At 48.0% G+C, this 18,670-nt stretch overlaps 1 protein-coding gene across 1 annotated transcript in view; it reads left to right on the forward strand.

The window, feature by feature from the left end:
- VWA5B1 (von Willebrand factor A domain containing 5B1) overlaps positions 1 to 18,670 on the forward strand; it is a 39,659-nt gene that overhangs the window by 18,287 nt on the left and 2,702 nt on the right. Inside the window, exons 10-17 of the mRNA XM_040471526.1 lie at positions 2,846 to 3,031; positions 4,912 to 5,095; positions 6,035 to 6,225; positions 9,956 to 10,157; positions 10,627 to 10,941; positions 13,093 to 13,230; positions 15,680 to 15,811; positions 18,161 to 18,235. Coding sequence (XP_040327460.1) covers positions 2,846 to 3,031; positions 4,912 to 5,095; positions 6,035 to 6,225; positions 9,956 to 10,157; positions 10,627 to 10,941; positions 13,093 to 13,230; positions 15,680 to 15,811; positions 18,161 to 18,235 — 1,423 coding nt within the window. The remainder of the gene's footprint in view (positions 1 to 2,845; positions 3,032 to 4,911; positions 5,096 to 6,034; positions 6,226 to 9,955; positions 10,158 to 10,626; positions 10,942 to 13,092; positions 13,231 to 15,679; positions 15,812 to 18,160; positions 18,236 to 18,670) is intronic.

Raw genomic sequence — 18,670 nt, forward strand, 5'->3', positions numbered from 1 at the left:
GGAGTTAAGAGTGCAAGAGGTTCACTGGGGGATAATATCTATGAAAGAGGAAAGAGGAAGAAGCAGGAAGGAGCACTCTTCAGCCCATGATGCATTTGCATGCCTGTGAAAGGGAGGAAGGGAAGCAGCATGGAGAAGGGAGAGCCTGACTGCAGGTCTGGCAAGGTCTCAGCAAGGACCCAACAGAGAGCTCTGGAGCAAAGATCTCCCATTAGGTAGTCAGATTAGGCTGAAACATCAGGTCCGCCCTGCTCAGCCATTGCCTCGGGGCTTCCAGGCAGAAGTGTGGTCTTGGCTCAGAAGCTGGAGCATTACATCTGGAGACTATCACCTAACTGCATGCCTTTCTGCAAAGAACACAGTCTTCCTCCGAGGGAGATCTGGGATTTTTGGCTGCCACAATCCCCAAATCATTTTTCTCCAGCTTTGCAGTACCTTTGAAGAAATCAGCCTAGCTGGTGCTAAACCACAGCTGTCGTTTTTGTTTGTTTGTTTTTTAATTTTATTTTTTTTTAATTTACATCCAAATTAGTGAGCATATAGTGCAACAATGATTTCAGGAGTAGATTCCTTAGTGCCCCTTACCCATTTAGCCCGTCCCTCCTCCCACAACTCCTCCAGCAACCCTCTGTTTGTTCTCCATATTTATGAGTCTCTTCTCTTTTGTCCCCCTCCCCATTTTTATACTATTTTTGTTTCCCTTCCCTTATGTTCATCTGTTTTGTCTCTTAAAGTCCTCATATGAGTGAAGTCATATGATTTTTGTCTGTCTCTGACTAATTTCACTTAGCGTAATCCCCTCCAGTTCCATCCACCTAGTTGCAAATGGCAACTTTTCATTCTTTTTGATTGCTGAGTAATACTCCATTGTGTGTATATATATATATATATATATATATATATATATACCACATTTTCTTTATCCATTCATCCATCGATGGACATTTGGGCTCTTTCCATACTTTGGCTATTGTTGATAGTGCTGCTATAAACACGGGGTACATGTGTCCCTTCGAAACAGCACACCTGTATCCCTTGGATAAATGCCTAGTAGTGCAATTGCTGGGTCGTAGGGTAGTTCTATTTTTAGTTTTTTGAGGAATCTCCATACTGTTTTCCAGAGTGGCTGCACCAGCTTGCATTGCTACCAACAACACAAAAGAGATCCTCTCTCTCCGCATCCTCGCCAACATCTGTTGTTGCCTGAGTTGTTAATGTTGGCCATTCTGACAGGTGTAAGGTGGTGTCTCATTGTGGTTTTGATTTGTATTTCCCTGATGATGAGTGATGTTGAGCATTTTTTCATGTGTTGGTTGGCCATCTGGATGTCTTCTTTGGAGAAGTGTCTATTCATGTCTTTTGCCCATTTCTTCACTGGATTATTTGTTTTTGGGGTGTTGAGTTTGATAAGTTCTTTATAGATTTTGGATACTAACCCTTTATCTCACATGTCATTTGCAAATATCTTCTCCCATTCTGTCGGTTGCCTTTTAGTTTTGCTGATTGTTTCCTTCGCTGTGCAGAAGCTTTTTATTTTGATGAGGCCCCAGTAGTTCATTTTTGCTTTTGTTTCCCTTGCCTCCAGAGACGTGTTGAGTAAGAAGTTGCTGGGTCCAAGATCAAAGACGTTTTTGCCTGCTTTCTCCTCGTGGATTTTGATGGCTTCCTGTCTTATGTTTAGGTCTTTCATCCATTTTGAGTTTATTTTTGTGTCTGGTGTAAGAAAGTGGTCCAGGTTCATTCTTCTGCATGTCGCTGTCCAGTTTTCCCAGCACCATTTGCTGAAGAGACTGTCTTTACTCCAATGGATATTCTTTCCTGCTTTGTCAAAGATTAGTTGGTCGTATGTTTGTGGGTCCATTTCTGGGTTCTCTATTCTGTTCCATTGATCTGAGTGTCTGTTCTTGTGCCAGTACCATACTGTCTTGATGGTTACAGCTTTGTAGTATAGCTTGAAGTCTGGGATTGTGATGCCTCCTGCTTTGGTTTTCTTTTTCAAGATTGCTTTGGCTATTCGGGGTCTTTTCTGATTCCATACAAATTTTAGGATTATTTGTTCTAGCTCTGTGAAGAATGCCGGTGTTATTTTGATAGGGATTGCATTGAATATATAGATTGCTTTGGATAGTATCAACGTTTTAACAATATTTGTTCTTCCTATCCGGAAGCATGGAAACTTTTTCCATTTAAAAAAAATTTTTTTAACATTTATTTACTTTTTGAGAGACAGAGAGATACAAAGTATGAGTGAGGGAGGAGCAAAGAGGGAGGGAATCCCAGATTCCAAAGCAGGCTCCAGGCTCTGAGCTCAACACAGGGCTCGAACTTACAAACTGCAAGATCATGACCTGAGCTGAAGGCAGATGTTCAACTGACTGAGTCACCCAGGCCACCCCCACAAATGACATGTATTGAACATTTATCATGAGGCAGCTACTTCAAATCCAGTATCTCGGCTAATCCTCCCAATGACGTTGAGAGTTGAAAATTACTAACTCACTTTACCAGTGGGGAAACTGAGGCCCAGGGAGGCAAATTAACTTGCTCAAGATCACTCTCCAGTCCACGCTTTGACACAAGCTTCCTGTGGGCCCTGGGCTAGTCACAACCTTACTTTGGGTCTTGGGTTTTCCCATTATAATATGCTAGGCTTAGAGGAGCATTCTGGTAGTTTAAGAAGCTCAGAGGCATGTTCACTGTTGGACAAGCCACCCCAAAGCCCACTGTGTCTTCTCTGCTCACACCCTTTCGTGTTCATACCCACACGATCTTTGTGGGTGCTCCTCCTATGTGCATGTCCCTGCTCACGCATGCCTCCAACCTGTGTTCTGACTCTGCCCAACAGATGATCAAATCCCTGAAGAAGGCTATGGCCCCAGTCCTGAGTGATGTAACTGTGGAGTGGGTCTTCCCTGAGACCACCGAGGTCCTAATCTCGCCTGTCAGCACCAGCTGCCTCTTCCCTGGAGAGCGGCTGGTGGGGTATGGCATTGTGTGCGATGCCTCCTTATACATCTCCCATCCCAGATATGTAAGTATCTTAGACCTTCCAGAACCTTGCCCACAAAGCCATCCTTAGCTGGAAAGACTACTGGGAACTAGGAACTAATTGGATCTGGTGTTTACAGTTGTGGGGCATGGTGGCCAGGCCAAGGGCATGTGGTCATGATGACATTGCTTGGCTAAGTGCTATCATCGCAATACATGGTTCTTAAGATCCCCTGCAGCAGAAAACTTGGGGTAACGCGCTTAAAATGCAGACTCCAACCTCCAACCTGGGCCTACTGAATCAAAGTCTTTGAGGGTAAGGCCTAGGAACCTATATTTTATATAATCTCCTCAAGGTGATTTTGATAAACAATTCATTTCAGAATAACTGCGTTCAGGTTTCTTTCCCCAAACACTCTATTCAGGTCATGTCTCCTCAGATGAGTTTGTGTTTTATTTACATGGATAATTCTCTTGTATGTGGTGACAGACGTGAGATAAAAGTGAGGAATGTCTATAAGGAAGGTGGAGTTCATGTTAAAATGTGGGAGATTGCCCGAGAAGCTATTTCCCCATCCATCTTCCCTCTTTAGTGAGTCTCTCCTCTCCTGCTTGAAGGATTTGTCCTCTTGTTTTATTTTTAAGCAGGAGTCACAAACTCATTGCCTAGAGGGATTGTGCAGGTATAAAATGATTGAAATTAACTTATAAAAATAAAAGGGAAAATGCCATGAAGGGTAGCAGTGATCACTGAGTCCATAGAAAGGCTATAAGGAGTGATAAGGAATATGGCAAATTGGACAGCATGCACCCATCTAAATTGGATGGTCCCTACCCAGCTCTAACAAACTGTTCCCATGCAGGAATGTGGGCTCTGTGTTAAATGTGTTTTCAGTCTTACAAGAGAAGTTAGAATTTTATGTGCAATTTCCAGATTTTAGAATGTTATAGAATCTCCTAAGAATCGTGGTCAGGGTAATGGTTAATGTGTTGTGGAGAGCAGGGCATTCAAATGCAGGGAGAAGTTGGTCAGTCTTTGAACAGTATAGACCCTTCTCGGAGGTCTGGAGGCAGCAGATCACCAGCAGACCCTACCACTAGAAGGGACCATCAAATCCCTTCCCTTTCCTTACTCATGAGAATGGCAAATTTTCTCCCACTCTTACCAAGGCTGTTGGGTAAGGGTACCCTTGTATATCGTGGTGGAAACATGACTTTTCCCCCTGGAAAGCAATCTAGAAATAACTAATGAAATTTGAAATACATAACTTTTCAGCCCAGAAATCCCTCCTAAGAATCTAACACATAGAAATAAAAGTGATGTAATGGATTCGTGCCCAAGGATTCACCGTAGCAATTTTTTATGGCGGCAAAAATAAATGGCCACAAAGTGAATGCTTAAAAATAAGGGGTGGGAGAATATTTATTCAGTCAATTGTTAAAAAGAATAGTTGATATGCAGGATTTCCAAAATGTTTTAAGTGCAAAATTCAAGATACTGATAAATGTAAGTAATACAGTCCAGCTTTGGTAGAATAAAAGTGACCCTCCAAAGCCCTTATGTTTTATATATATATTTATGTCATGGAGAATGGAATGGAAGGAACAGATGGTTCATTCTGTTAATTTTGATGACCTATTTGGAGACAGCAGTGGCATTTAGAATGACATTTTTAAACATGTTTCAATAAATAAGATAATTAAAAATATAAATAGCATAAATGATATGGAGAGTCAATGCCATTCACCATCTCTTAAACAGAAGTCTTTCTAAACAAATCAAGCAAGCAAAAAGCTTTCCTGTCATTCCAGATCTTCAAAGATTGAATGTCTGTCACCTCCTGTCACATGCTTGCTGCCCTGCACATGTTCTTTCCGACACCTAGTCTCACTCTCTGCCCTCTTCTCTCTCCCTCCCTCCAGGACAAAAGGAGACGATACAGCATGTTGCACTCTCAAGAGTCCAGCAGCTCTGTCTTCTACCACTCACAGGACGAGGGGCCCAGCCCAGACAGCAGGGACTGTGTCAGGGGCATGGGCGCACCCTGCAGCCCAAGGCAGCCCAAAGATGCCCAGCCATCCACCGGAGACCCCATCGCCAATCTTGGTTAGCTTGTGCTCCACTCTCTCTTCCAGGGAGGCCATGGTTGCTACATTTTACTATGCAGTTACTATGTGCTAAGCTGTTTTATACAAACAATCTCACTGCAGCTGTGCAGATGAGTACTGCTCTCCCTATCTGCAGATGATGAAACGGAGGCTTGGCGACTTTAAACAATTTGGCCAAATCATGAAACTTGAAAGAGGGGGAGGGTACAGACAAAGGGTCTGAGAGCTGTCTGGACCCAAAACTTCTTTATGGTGTTAATTTCTGGTCCTAGGTATTTATTTATTTGCTTACTTACTTTGGGGGGGGGGCTCAAGTGAGCAAGGGTGGAGAGAGAGAATCACACGAGGGGCAGAGAAAGAGAAGGGATCACCTACTAAGGCTAGGCTACCCAACACAGATCTGGGAAGCAAAGATACCCCAAATGTGGACTCCTGTCCTTCAGAAGCTCTCCGCCTAGTGAAACAGATACAATTGGCCCTAACTCTGATAGAAGCAGAGTGACAGGGACCACAGGAAAGTTTAACAAGCTGTGAGGGTCCCAAGAAAAGACACATCGGTAGAGGATATCAACAAAGACATAATGAGGGCACTGATTCTTAGAAGCGGGAAGAGAGGAGATTCCAGGCAGCAGAAATGGACCTGAGATGTGGAAGTGTGACACCTAGAAAACACATACACAACTGATTACTCATCTGGCATATTTGGAGCACATAATACATTGAAAAAGGAGCAGAAAGGACAGTAGCTGGGTAGATGGATTGGGACCAGATTAGGCAAGGCTTTAAATGCCAGGTGAGCCGAGACACCTGCAAATCTTTCACCAGGCAAGAGGTAGAAAATGCAAGGCGTTTCCAAGCAGGAAAGGAGCATACAAGCCCCTCTCTCCTTCCCCACTGTTCTCCACCCTGATGGCTCCCCTGTCACCACCCTACCCAGGTCTGGACTTCTCCCAGCGACGGCGGGCATATAGCACCAACCAGATCACCAACCACAAGCCTTCCCCAAGGGCCACCACAGCCAGCGACCCCACAGTGCCTGCCAGGAGATACCCACTGCGGAAAGCCAAGCCGCAGGATCTCACCAACCAGACCAGCACAGAGGCCTCGTGGTGGCAGATTGATCTGCAGGTACCGAGCAGGGCAAGTTGGAGCTGGGGGAGACCATAGATGGGGAGAGAGCTGTGTGTCCTGCTTCAGCCACAAGGATGGGGCCTTTTCTGCCACATCCTATTCTGCCAAACAAGTCACTTCCTCTTCATTTTTCTGGATCTTCACCTGCCTGACCCCCTTTCTAATAATGGTACCCATTGGCCAGTGACATCACTCATTCCATGCACACAAACACCTCCCAGCCAGCAGGGAGCATTGAAGCGGGTGGGGGAGCTGACCGCCCCCACTCTGTACAGATGTGGAAATTGAGGGCCAGAAAGGTAAAGTGACTTATCCAGGGTCATGTAGCCAGTCGGGGGACTGCGACCCAGGACCCTCTCCCTACAAAGCTCCTGCTTCCCTCCCTCCATCGCACTGCACCTTCTGCAAATCCTAAGTGTTGCACATTCACCCCTGGCAGAGATCATTGCAGAGTTAGAGCCAGAGCAGGACCAGTCACCCGCCATTCAGCTAGACCAGAGTGTCTCTGCCTCAGCACTATGACATGATAATTCTTTGTGGCCGGCGCTGTCCTGTGTTTTGTAGAATGTTTGGCAGCAGCCCTGGCCTCTACCAACTGAAATGCACCCCCAATCACCATAACCAAAAACAGTCACTGCCAAATCCCCCTGGGGAAGAGGGTAGAGTCACCAGACAGAGAAACACTGTCCTAAACCAGATTGGGGTTTCTTATTATCTGCATGCCTTTCTCCCATTTTCTTAGGAATGGGTTTCATGTAGCTTTGTCATCATTAGGTCCTGGTTCCATAAAAGCAGCCGTTACTTCTCCCATGCCACCCACCGCTCCCTCCATCCCCGCCCCTCCGTAAGCTCCTGCCCTCCCCCCCGGGGCAGAGACTCGGCCACCTAGGCCCTTGTCTGTGCTTAGCCAGTTGGAAGACACTACCCTTGGACTCAGGCAGACTCTGCTCCTTAAGCATGTTGCTTACCCTCTCTGAGCCCTGATTTTCCCTTCTGTGAAATGGGGAGAATCGCTTGTGCAGATGATTGAGCTAATAACAGCCATCAACAGATTTTTTTGAGAGCCAACTGTAGTGGAAGGCTCTTGCAGGCAATGGCTGATAAGAGATGAAGTGCCCTGGAGCAGCAGCTGGTATGCAGTAGGTGTCCCTTAGATGCACCTCTACCTGGTGAGAGCTCTGGGCAGCTTAGCATCTGCTCCCTCCTGCTTGCTTCTGGCCCATCTTTGCTCGTCTCTCCCTGAGCCCCTGCTTGGCTTCTCCAGTCTGACTCTCCCCAACACGCTGGTACAAACGCACACACATGCATATGCAAGCACACACACGTACACACTCCCTGCAGCCTCTGGCTGGGTGAAGGACTACATCTTAGACCAATCTGTTACCATGGAAGCTGTAGCAGCGTCTGTTTCTTGCTGTGGCTGTGATGTTGGGGCAGGGGTGAGGGGAATCCCAGTCTGTCATGGGAGAGGGGGACTAAGGATCCCTTGGGACCCAGCAGCCCTGGCTGGGTACCAGCTCCCATCAGGGACATCCTAACAATGACCAACGGTCTTTTCCTTCTCCCACACCTTTGTACTGTCCCCAGCCCCAGAGGAGATGGGAAGGAGGACCCCGGCCCCTGCCCTAAGGAGTCCCCATCTAATGGAGAGGCACAGTCCTCTTCTCAGTAAATACTTGATAGAGATGAGGAGGATTCCATGGTTAACTGTTGACCTTAAAACCTAAGAGGCGCTTTCTCTGTTTCACCTTGTAAGTGCCTTTGGCCCCTCCCAATCCGCTCCCCCTACCAAGCATAGCAAGTTACCCGGAGGCACAAAATTCATTTTTAATTAATACTCTTTAATTACAGAAGCACTACACATTCAGAGTTTTCAATAAAAACCTTCAAACAGTGCAGTCAGGTATAAAGTAAAACTAACATCACCCCTTCCCTGTGCCCAAACCCACTGGATTTTCAGTGTTTCCTTTCAGAAATACTACAAAGACACACACACACACACACACGTTTTGAAGAATCACATTATAAATCTCCAATCTATCTAATTATTATTGGATCTCTCCAAAGTCCATAAGTAAATCTCTGATTTGCTTTGTTAATGTCTTTTTTTAAGTTTATTTATTTATTTTGAGGCAGAAAGAGAGAGAGAACGAGTGGAGGGGGGGGGGGCAGAGGATCTGAAGCGGGCTCTGTGCTGACAGCAGAGAGCCCAACATGGTGCTTAAACTTAGGAGCAGTGAAATCATGAGTCAAGCCGAAGTCGGGCGTTTAACTGGAGGAGCCATCCAGGTGCCCCTTTTTAATTCACTTTTCTGTATACAGTAAAATTCCTCTTCTTGGTGAATTGTTCTGTAACTTTTGACAAACGCATAGTCCTGTAACTATCTCCACAATCAAAATACCAAACAGTTGCAAGTTACTTTTTTAAAATATGTTTGATCTCGGACAGCTTCCCACGTTGGTAGGAAGAGATCTGCCACTTTGATTTCTGGGTTGTGTGGCGTTTCGTTGTATGGATCTACCATAATAACTTATTTGTCAACCCCTATTGATGCACGTTTTTGCAGGATCCAGATTTTTCACTTTTACAAACAATACTGCAACAAATCTACAGTACGTGCACGTAGATATCTGCATCCTTGTGTGTTCCACAGAATTAAATTTCTGAAAATGGAATTGTTGGGTCAAAGGAGCCTGTGCACATTTCATGTTGATAGCACACTGCTAAAGGTTCCTCCCACAGGCGTGCACCGGCTTACGCCCACATCGACAGTCCAAGAGAGAGACCCTACCCTGTCTCCCCAATTAGCCACAATGTGTGTCATCAAATGTTTAAGTATTTGCCAATCTGGAAAACGGAAAAAAATCATAACTTATTTTAATTTAGAGCAATGCTCATGAAGCAGAACATTTCTTCATGGGTTTATTTGATACATTTTGAATTGCCTGTAGATACCCTGAACCCACATTCTACCTCTGCCCTCCTGCCCCAGTGATTTACAAGCGCTTTTTCTTGAAAATGATCTTTGTCATGCATGTTGCAAATATATTTCCCAGTTTATCCCTTGCCTTTTGATGTTTTTTTTTTGTACCAGCACAAGAACAGACAGATTAAACGCACAAAACAGAAGAGAAAGTCCAGAAATAAAACCAAATGTACATGAGAGCTTTGACAGGAGAGAGGCAGGGAACTGATAAACCCTAGAAACTGAATGAATGGACCATATTCAGGAAGCAGTGTTGAGATCTGTACTACTCAGAAAATCAAGGAAAAGGCTGGTTTCTATTTCTTGACACCAAAATAAATTTCATGTGAATCAAAGATTTAAGCAAACAAAAATAAATCATAAAAATTCCAGAAGAGTTTTTTGAGTGGGAAAGACCTTTTAAGCATGACATATGAGAAGACATAAGGAAAACGCTGATAATTTTAGCCTCCTCCCAACACACACACAAAGTTTTAAACTTTATGGCAAAAAAAAAAAAAAAAGTGGATTTAGAGTATTATCCATGGTATGTGATTTTCCATGGTTTTCCATGCTTTGGGCTTTATCCATGCTTTGGGATTGTTTGTGTTGATGGTTCCTCATGGGTAGTAGAGAGTAGGTTATGTGTCCTTGGGAACCGCAGGAGCTGAAGTGCCCAGGGAAAGAGCTGTGGCTAGGGGTGGAGGGAAGAGGGCAGCCACCAGGAGCTCAGCCTCCTCCCTTCCCTCTTGCACTCCTAGCCCTTGCTCAACAGCGGTCCGGACCTGAGCCAGGGCCCCAAACTCCGCGGCCCAGGTGCCCGCAGGCCGTCTCTGCTGCCCCAAGGCTGCCAGCCCAGCCTGCCCTCCAGCCAGGAGACCCAGACCTGGAGCCCCATGAAAGAGCCCAATCTTGGGTTTAACCTGAAGCCTGCTTCAGACAGCCGTAGCCCTGGGGACCTGGGTAAGTGCCTGCAGGGTCCAGGACCCGACTGGGGACAGGAAGGAATCCTTCACCTTCAGATGATAGGACTGATGGCAAATGCCTTCCTCTGTGCCCTTGAGGGAGAAGGATCCGTTATTGCCCATCCCTGCCAGAGAACCTCACTCTCCCAATCAACCTAGCCCTTGGGCTGGCTGTGAGGATCCCAGATGTCCCTGAGGCTGCATTCTTGCGCCCAAGTGTCCCCACACCATTCTATCTGGCCACCTCAAGTACTGGATTCCTGGGAGGTGGGTCTGCCCCATTTTGGGGAGAAGCCATACCCTCCAGCTGTCCTAGGGAAGGAATCCTGTGTTCCTTGAGGTGGGGAGGGTCGGGGAAGACAGTACTTGCTTAGGGATGTCTGCGCCCTGGGGAGGAATGATGTCCCTAGGGATTGACCCTCCGTGCCCCAGCCCAGAGCACCACCTGCTTGTCCCTCCACTCGCAGAACCGTCCCATCACCCTTCCACCTTCGAGACCGAGACGTCCTCGGACTGGGAACCCCTGGCCGAGTCCGAGGATCGGGTCAGTCCCAGCAGGCCCCCTACCCCAGGCCCGGTGCTGGGCAAGGCCGTGGTCAAGGGCCTGCGCGACAGCCAACGTTTGCAGTGGGAAGTGAGCTTTGAGCTGGGGCCCCCCGGCCCGGAGAGGGGAGGGGCACACGAGGCCGACCTGTGGAGCGAGACCTTCCACCACTTGGCGGCCCGCGCCATCATCCGCGACTTCGAGCAGCTGGCGGAGCGCGAGAGCGAGATCGAGCAAGGTGAGCCCCACGGCCTGCGTACTCCTATCTGCCCTCCCGGAGCCCCTCCTCTCAGCCCCGCCCAATGCCCATCCCACTCTTCCCACCATGATCCGCCCCCTCCCCGCAGCCCCGCCCAATGCCCATCCCACTCCTCCCACCATGATCCGCCCCCTCCCCGCAGCCCCGCCCAATGCCCATCCCACGCTTCCCACCATGATCCTCCCCCTCCCAGCTGCCGCGTTCGGCCCCCTCCACACAGCCCCGCCCAATGCCCCGTCGCCCTCCCGGCCCACCCACCCGGAGATCTGCTCCCTTCCCCTGGCTTCAGCTCTTTCCATCTTCCCACAGCTGCCATTGTCTATGCTCCACCTCTTCTCCCTACACTGCAGCCTCCAAGTGCCTCTCCTCTCCTCCAACCCCCCAGCCCTCCCTCCACCTCCCCCCGCCCACACACACAGCCAGGTGTTCCATCCTCTCCTGATCAGCTCCTATCCCCCAGCCACCTTCTCCTCCCCAGGGACTCCTCCACCCGTCTCACCCCCTCCGGTGATCCGTCCTTTCCTCTCTTTCCTTCTTCCCCTCTACTACAGGTCCCCCATTCCCCCTCACTCCCCACGGCTTCCCCTTACAGCGCCCCCTGTAGGGCTCCAGAGACAGAACGATGGAGCCAGCCCTGTCCCACCTGACCCGCTCCCCTGGGACGCACCTTCTTAGGGAACCCCCCCCCAAACCCAGTCGGTCCACTCCCTCACTCATCAAGGCCATTTTATTGATTTTGGATCAGCGGGGGGCCAGGCTCGAAGCTGAACAGTGCGATGACCACCACAATTCCTACCCTTACTTACGAGTGCTTGATTGACAAGGACTAGCCAGGAAGCCGACATCAATCAAATAATTATACACACAATTAATTGAGTGCATTTGTCCTAAGTGCTATTAAGAAATACAGGGATCCAAGAAATCCTATAACGGGATGGGAGGGGAACTAATTTAGCTCAGGAAGTGGGACAAACTTTCCTAAGATGGTGACTCCTGGGATCAGGGTGATGCACACTTAAGAGAATAGATAGATATAGATATAGAGAATAGTACTTATTTATAGGTTCATGCTTTGTTTATACAATAATGTATTGCTTATATTTTATATTATTTGTACTTTCGTTTAATATATATCATCGTTTTCTTTCCATGAGCACCTCACCTTACAGTTTACGAACCACTTGTACTCCTTTTATCTCCTTGGATCCTCACACAGACAGCCCTCTGGAGGCAGCAAGCCAGAGACTGCTCACCTGTTCCATGGAAAGGGCTTGGGCTTTGGGGTCAGACCATCTTGGATTCAGATCCATCACTGACTCGCTGTGTGACCCTGTGTTCGCCCCTCTCCCTCTCTGGTTTTCATTCTTCTCAGCAAGATTGTCCCAATGGGCCAGACCAGGGGTCCCCACCCAGTCAGGGAACCTGCAAAGTCCTGCTACAAAGTTTTTACCAGATAGCTGCAAAATGAAAATGGAAAATACAGACAACAGAAAGGTTTTGGGGTTTTTTTTGAGATTTTATTTTTAAGTAATCCCTACACCCAACGTGGGGCTTGAACTCACAACCCGAAGATCAAGAGTCACATGCTCAGTAGACCAAACCAGACAGGCGCCCCTAGAGGATTTTTTTAATAATGCTGAAACTATTTAAGGAGTGTAACTATCGTTTTTGTCTTAAGACGTCTTAGCTCTTTGACATTAAAATGTCCTTTTAGGAAATGATGACAGAGGTTAATAATCTGGGGTGGGGGCTAAGGTCAAGGCATCCCCTCAATTTTAATGGCTTATTTATTTATCCATTTATTTAAAGTTTATTTATTTATTTTGAGAGAAGCAGTCCAAGTGGGGGAGGGGCAGAGAGCGAGGAGAGGGGGAGAAACCCAAGCAGACTCCGCGTTGCCAGCACAGAGCCCGATGAGGGGCTCAAACCCACACAGCCGTTGAGATCATGACCTGAGCTGAGATCAAGAGTCAGACGCTTAACCAACTGAGCCACCCAGGCACCCCTTAAAGGCTTATTTAATCCCAAAGATGAGGACCACTGGTCTAGCCCTTCTTTTAGCTTCCAGAACTTCGCGTCAAGGGGGACTTTCCGAGCCTGCACACTGACCCCCAACTTCTCCCTCTGCAGGGTCCAGCCGCCGCTACCAGGTAAACGCTGTGCACACCAGCAAGGCCTGCAACATCATCAGCAAATACACGGCCTTTGTTCCTGTGGACGTGAGCGAGAGCCGGTACCTGCCCACCGTGGTGGGGTACCCCAACTCTGGTAAGGCAGATGGGTGGCTGGGGCATGCCTGAGGAACAAGCAGTGCCCCCCTTGGCTGGCAGAGGGGAACTGAGACACAGAGGAGCATAGGCCTACCGAGAGGAGTACAAGGAATGACCTAGAAGCAAAAGGGGCCCCTGGCAGATGACTTGGTCACCATAGGGTGGGGGGCGCAGGAGCCCCCTTCCCACTGCTCTGCAGAAGGCCATGAAACCACCCCACTCCCTTTTTCCCACCAAGTGAATATGATTTTATTGTATTTTTCCAACTGGAACAATGTGTGCTCACTGGAGAAAGTTCCAAAATACAGAAAGACCTAAAATAAATAAAAGTGCTTGGAACTGACAGTCCTCCAGAAATGAGTACTAATTACTTCCTTGGTGTGACCATCCTTCCAGACTTCTATGAATATCTACATGTAGAGAAATCAAAAGACAGATAATTTTTTCATGAATTGGATCATACCAATATGCGCTACATTTTCCAAACTATGGGTGTAGAAAATATCTTTCCACGAAGCTGAATCTGTATCACCATTTTAATACCTGCAGGGTTTTCTACTTTCATCATTGTAACAGCCAGTTAGACAGCGTCCCAAAGCACTTTACAGCAAATGACTTAATTCTCAAAACAGCGCTGCAACCCAGATGCTGTTATGAGCCCCCCCCCCCACTTTACAGATGGGAAGACGGAGGCAGAGGGAGTTAAGTTACTTGCCCAAGGTCACACAGCAGGGAGGGGCAGAGCCAGGCTTTGAATCCCAGCGATCTGCCTCCAGTGTGTATTCCCTCCTGCTCCTCTCCGCCGCCTCTTAAGGTTTATCAGAACCTATTTCACCAGCCCTGTGTTATTAGACCTTCAGTTTAACCCCCTTTTGATTATTGTAAATTACGGTGCAAAAAACATCTTTATGCCCCTGTCTGGTTATCTCCTTGGGGCCAATTAACTCTCAGAAGTAAGAGTGCACATCCAAAGTTCTGCCCGTTGAAAACTGTGATGTATTGTGCAAAACTGACCCTGCCCAGAGGTTGTTCAGAAATCTCCCTTCCCCAACACTGCATGCTGCTTATCTTTCTAAATGCTGCCAGGCTCATAGACAAGAAAAGATTCTCTCTTCGGGGAATTATTCTAGGTTTTTTTGGTTTTTGGTTTTTGTTTGTTGTTGTTTTTTTGTTTGTTTTTTTGTTTTTTTTGTTTTTTTGGTTTTTTTTTTTTTTTTTGGTGAGTTACCCTCCATAGGGGCATAAACTATATGTATTTTCTTTCCTATATTTCATTTTCCCGTCCACTGCACCTCCATTTTCTTTTTTTTTCTTTCTTTTTTGTTTCCTTTAGCAAACCTCCTGAAAGAATGTTTGAAAACAAAATGTGCCTCTCCTCATTTCTCCTGTGCACCCCTCCCACCCCACTCCCCCTGCTGTTTCTCATCTGTGGTACCAAAATAATCAATGACCCGTTCCCTCTTTCAGATGTCTCATTTCAAGTTCTGGCCAGAAGCCGAGGCTGTTCCTCCACTGGGCATTCTCATTCACCGGGCTTTTGTCATCCTGAATGACATTCAGGATGTCTCTCCCTCCCCTCCCATCTCAGACTGTCCTCCTAGTGTCTGTAGCCCACAGCCTGTAAGGTTTGGGGACCTGGCCCACGTCTTAACCCAAGTCCCCCAGCCCCTTAAGACCTGGATCACTACCTCCCAAAGTGTGCTCCAGGAAATCAGTACCCTAGTTCCATGTGCCGTTCATGGCCATTCAGCACAAAACTAGGAAGTACTAGTTAGGAAATACATTTAGGAACCACTGGATTAAGCTGGGAACTTTTGATTGCAGAACTTGTCAGAGCCTTTTTTAGTACGTTAATCTACATCAGGAGGCTCAGAGAATGGACTGCAGTTTGCATCTTCTAAATTTACCTCCCCATAGAACTCCTTGGTATTTTTTAAGACATAATTTACAGACTAGTGTTCTCCAAAAGTGGGGTTCCCCAAAACATACTCGAGGGTGCTATAGTTTCATCTGTCTTCTACCCATCCCCCATTGGTGGGGCCCTAGAACTTCAGGGGCCTTCCCTGTGGGAGGGGAACTGGGATCTCAGTCTCTGGGACAGTAAACTAAGAGAGAAGGAAAATGGGGTGTTCCTGAGAAAACCAGCCTTTTAACGAACTAGAAAACATCGCTGCTTTCTGAACGCTAGCTCAGCAATAGCATGTACCCAGCAAGGTTATTATCCCCACTTTCTAGATAAGAAAACTGAGGCACAGAGTGGTGAGCACCCCATCCAGCTGCTAAGAGATGGGGCTGAGGTTCAAATCCAGGTCATTGTGGCTCCAAAGTTCACAGTCTTGCCTTGTAAAATGTCTCTCTGCCTTTGGATAAGTGACAGACTGAAGCCAGAATCCTTCGGACTGACACAACGGTACCCATCTGACCCTCTTCTCCTTGTCCTTGTGAAGGTGCTGCATGGCGGATGGTCAGCTCTCAGGTTCTGACCCGACAGCGGAGGGGAACCTCTGCCGGCTTCAGACGGTCCCAGACCCTCCTTGGGGAATACTCGGCAGCAGGAGATGGCAAATTCCAGAACCTGAGTAAGAGCTGCCTCAGGCGTGCTCTGAAGCCTGGGCCCCGTGTCCAAGGCCGCGGAGGCCAGTCTCTGAGTCTGCACTCTGGGTCCTCACAGGGCCTGGGTGAGGCCAGGTCTCCCGGGCTCCCCGAGGCTCAGCATGGCCCAAGCATGCCACCATCAACACAGCCTCGCGGAGCACCTGCTTGCCCGTGCCATTCCTCCACGTCTCCCCCTTCACGGTTTGCCAAGCCGGTGGCCGTTCTCTGACTCCAGTCTCCCGAGTCCTCCCAGGCAGCAAATGCCAAGACAGCTAACAAACCAGGGGGAAAGCCAGGAACAAAGAGGCAGTTTCATCTGGTTGGGTCCTACCATCTGCTTCTGTCAGGATTCCCAAAGCTTCCTTTCCGCCTTCGCCTGATTTCCTTGTGCCTACAGCTTGGGTCCTTAAACATTCATGATTCGACCCTTTTGTGACCCTGCACTAATTCACGGGATCGCTTTCACCCTGCGTGTCTTGAATGTACGTGTGTCCTTTAGTCCCTCCAAAGACAGCCTAACTGCTGCACTGGTCCTAACACTTTCCTTCGTGCCCTCTCATGTTCAGTGAGGATCTGCTGCCTTCTTCTGTGCATGGGAAGGACATCAGAAGTCCCACCTGACCACTAGGCCAGGCACCCAGATCCTGATCATTTTTTACCTGAGAGACTAGAAAGTCCTTACAGACACTGGTGGGTTAAAAAAGGAACAGTGTGTGAGGGGTAGAAGAGAGTGTAACTCCAGAATTAAAAAGCTCTGCCATTTCTTTGGTCCCTCAGAGCCTCCAAAACTGGGGGGAGCATGCTGTAACCCCTGAACCAAGCCGGGCTTCCAGTCTAGAGGAAATTTCTGTCTACCTTTTCATTTCTCCGTAGCTCAGTTCTTGGTGGCCCATGGCTTCCTTCAAAATCACAAATCCCTTCTTTTCTCTCTTTTTAAAAATTTTATATGTTTTTAAGTTTATTTTTGAGAGAGAGAGAAAGAGTGGAGCAGGAGAGGGGCAGGGGAGAGAGAGAGAGAGAGAGAGAGAGAGAGAGAGAGAGAGAGAGACTCCCAAGCAGGCTCCATGCTGTCAGCACAGAGCTAGATGCTGGGCTCGATCCCATGAACTGGGAGATCATGACTGGAGCCAAAATCCAGAATCAGACGCTTAACTGGCTGAGCCATCAGGCGCCCCACAAATACCTTCTTTTCAGTTGACCTCTGATTCACACCCAAGTGTCTATAACTTCTACACTCTGACTCTACCCAAGCCCTTTCCCTCCCCAAGGATGACAATGGCTGACATTTCCTGAGAACTTTCTGTGTGCTGGCCACTGTTCTAATTATCTGACATGGTTTCTCTTCCTCATTGAGAAATGAGGAAACTGAGGCTCAGAGGAGTTAAGTGACTTACTCAATGTCACACAGCTGGTAGAGCCGGGACTTGAACCCAGGCAGTGTCTGGCTCCAGAGCCATGAGGCTAACTGCCATGTTGCCTCCCAGTGCCTCCGTCACTCAGGCGTTCAGTCACTGGTGCACTGTTGTGCTATTCCCGCACCCCCAGCGATAAACAGATCTTCCTGGCCCTCACAGAGCCACTAATGGCCTCCTAGGGGACATAGAGGCTTTGATAAACATTTATGCATGAAGCTTTTTCCATATTTTGGAAATTCCCTTATGGTATATTGCCCATCGCTGTCCAGCCCTTGAAACAATCATAAGACTAAGCACCGTGAGTATGCATTTTGAACCAGCTATGTTCAGTTATTATCCCCATTTTACAGATGGGGAAACTGAGGCTCAGAGCCCTCTGACAAGTTAGTGCCATGTTCTCGTGCCTTCTGGAGAGCTGGCAGGAGCCCCTTCTCAGTGAGGCACAGACCTGGTGAGCGAATGCCCACCTCGCCCCCCACCCTCAGGCCCCCGGCCTGCTTGCATTTCTCTGCTGGGTCTGTGCTCAGGGCTTTATTGAGCACTTACCATGGGCCAGGCACCCGGCACCATCATCTGTGTATTGTCTCCCTTGATCCCTAAGACAACACTGCGAGGTAGATACTATTATCCTCAATTTGCGACCTCAGTTTATAAAGGAAGTAACTTTCCCAAGGTCACACAGCTAGTCAATGGGTGAGTTGGGATTTGAACCCAGGCTTCTCTGACTCTTACGGTGGAGCGATGGTGTTATCTTTGGAAGACGAAGGACCATAAAACAGGGATGGAAACCCTGGCCTTGCTCATCCAACTTACCCCCCAGGGACTGTGAATTCTTGCCCTCGCTTTCCTTGGGGGGCAGGAGAGGTGGGGAAAGGGAGGGCCCAGGGGACTCAGGCCTCACCGGTTCCTCTGTTGTAGATGTGGAGGAAAGCCCCAGTGCGCCCTTCAGAGAGACCACATCCCCGGGCCGCGAGAAGCATCCTGCTTCGGAAGGTGAGTAGGCAGTCAGCTCTCTCTTTCATTAAGATAGTGGAGTGATTGATGCTTGAGCCAGGAGAGTGTTAGCCCAACAAAGTCTTTGGTGGTTTATTTATTCCTCAAAATGCCCCTGTGTGAGATAAATAGGAGTATCCTTAATTGAAAGACATGGAAACTAAGATTCAGAGAGGTGAAGTGACTTTCCCAAGGTCACACAGCAAGTTAGTGACAACACGAGGCCTGGAATCAGACCTCCCAATTCCCAGTGGAGGGAGCATTCTAGCACCTAACTCTGCTTAGAATCCTCCAGCAATATTCCAGGGAAGGAAGCTCAGTATCCCCACTCGGGGGTGAGGGGGGCTGATGAGAAACTGTCACTGCCCCCACGGGTAACCTTCCAGAAGATACCAGCGGCTGCCAGCCAAGGAAACTTGGAGGCCTATTTCTTTT

This window comes from Herpailurus yagouaroundi, unplaced genomic scaffold (assembly GCF_014898765.1).
Source record: "Herpailurus yagouaroundi ecotype Mexico unplaced genomic scaffold, PumYag 77, whole genome shotgun sequence".
NCBI lineage: Eukaryota > Metazoa > Chordata > Mammalia > Carnivora > Felidae > Herpailurus > Herpailurus yagouaroundi.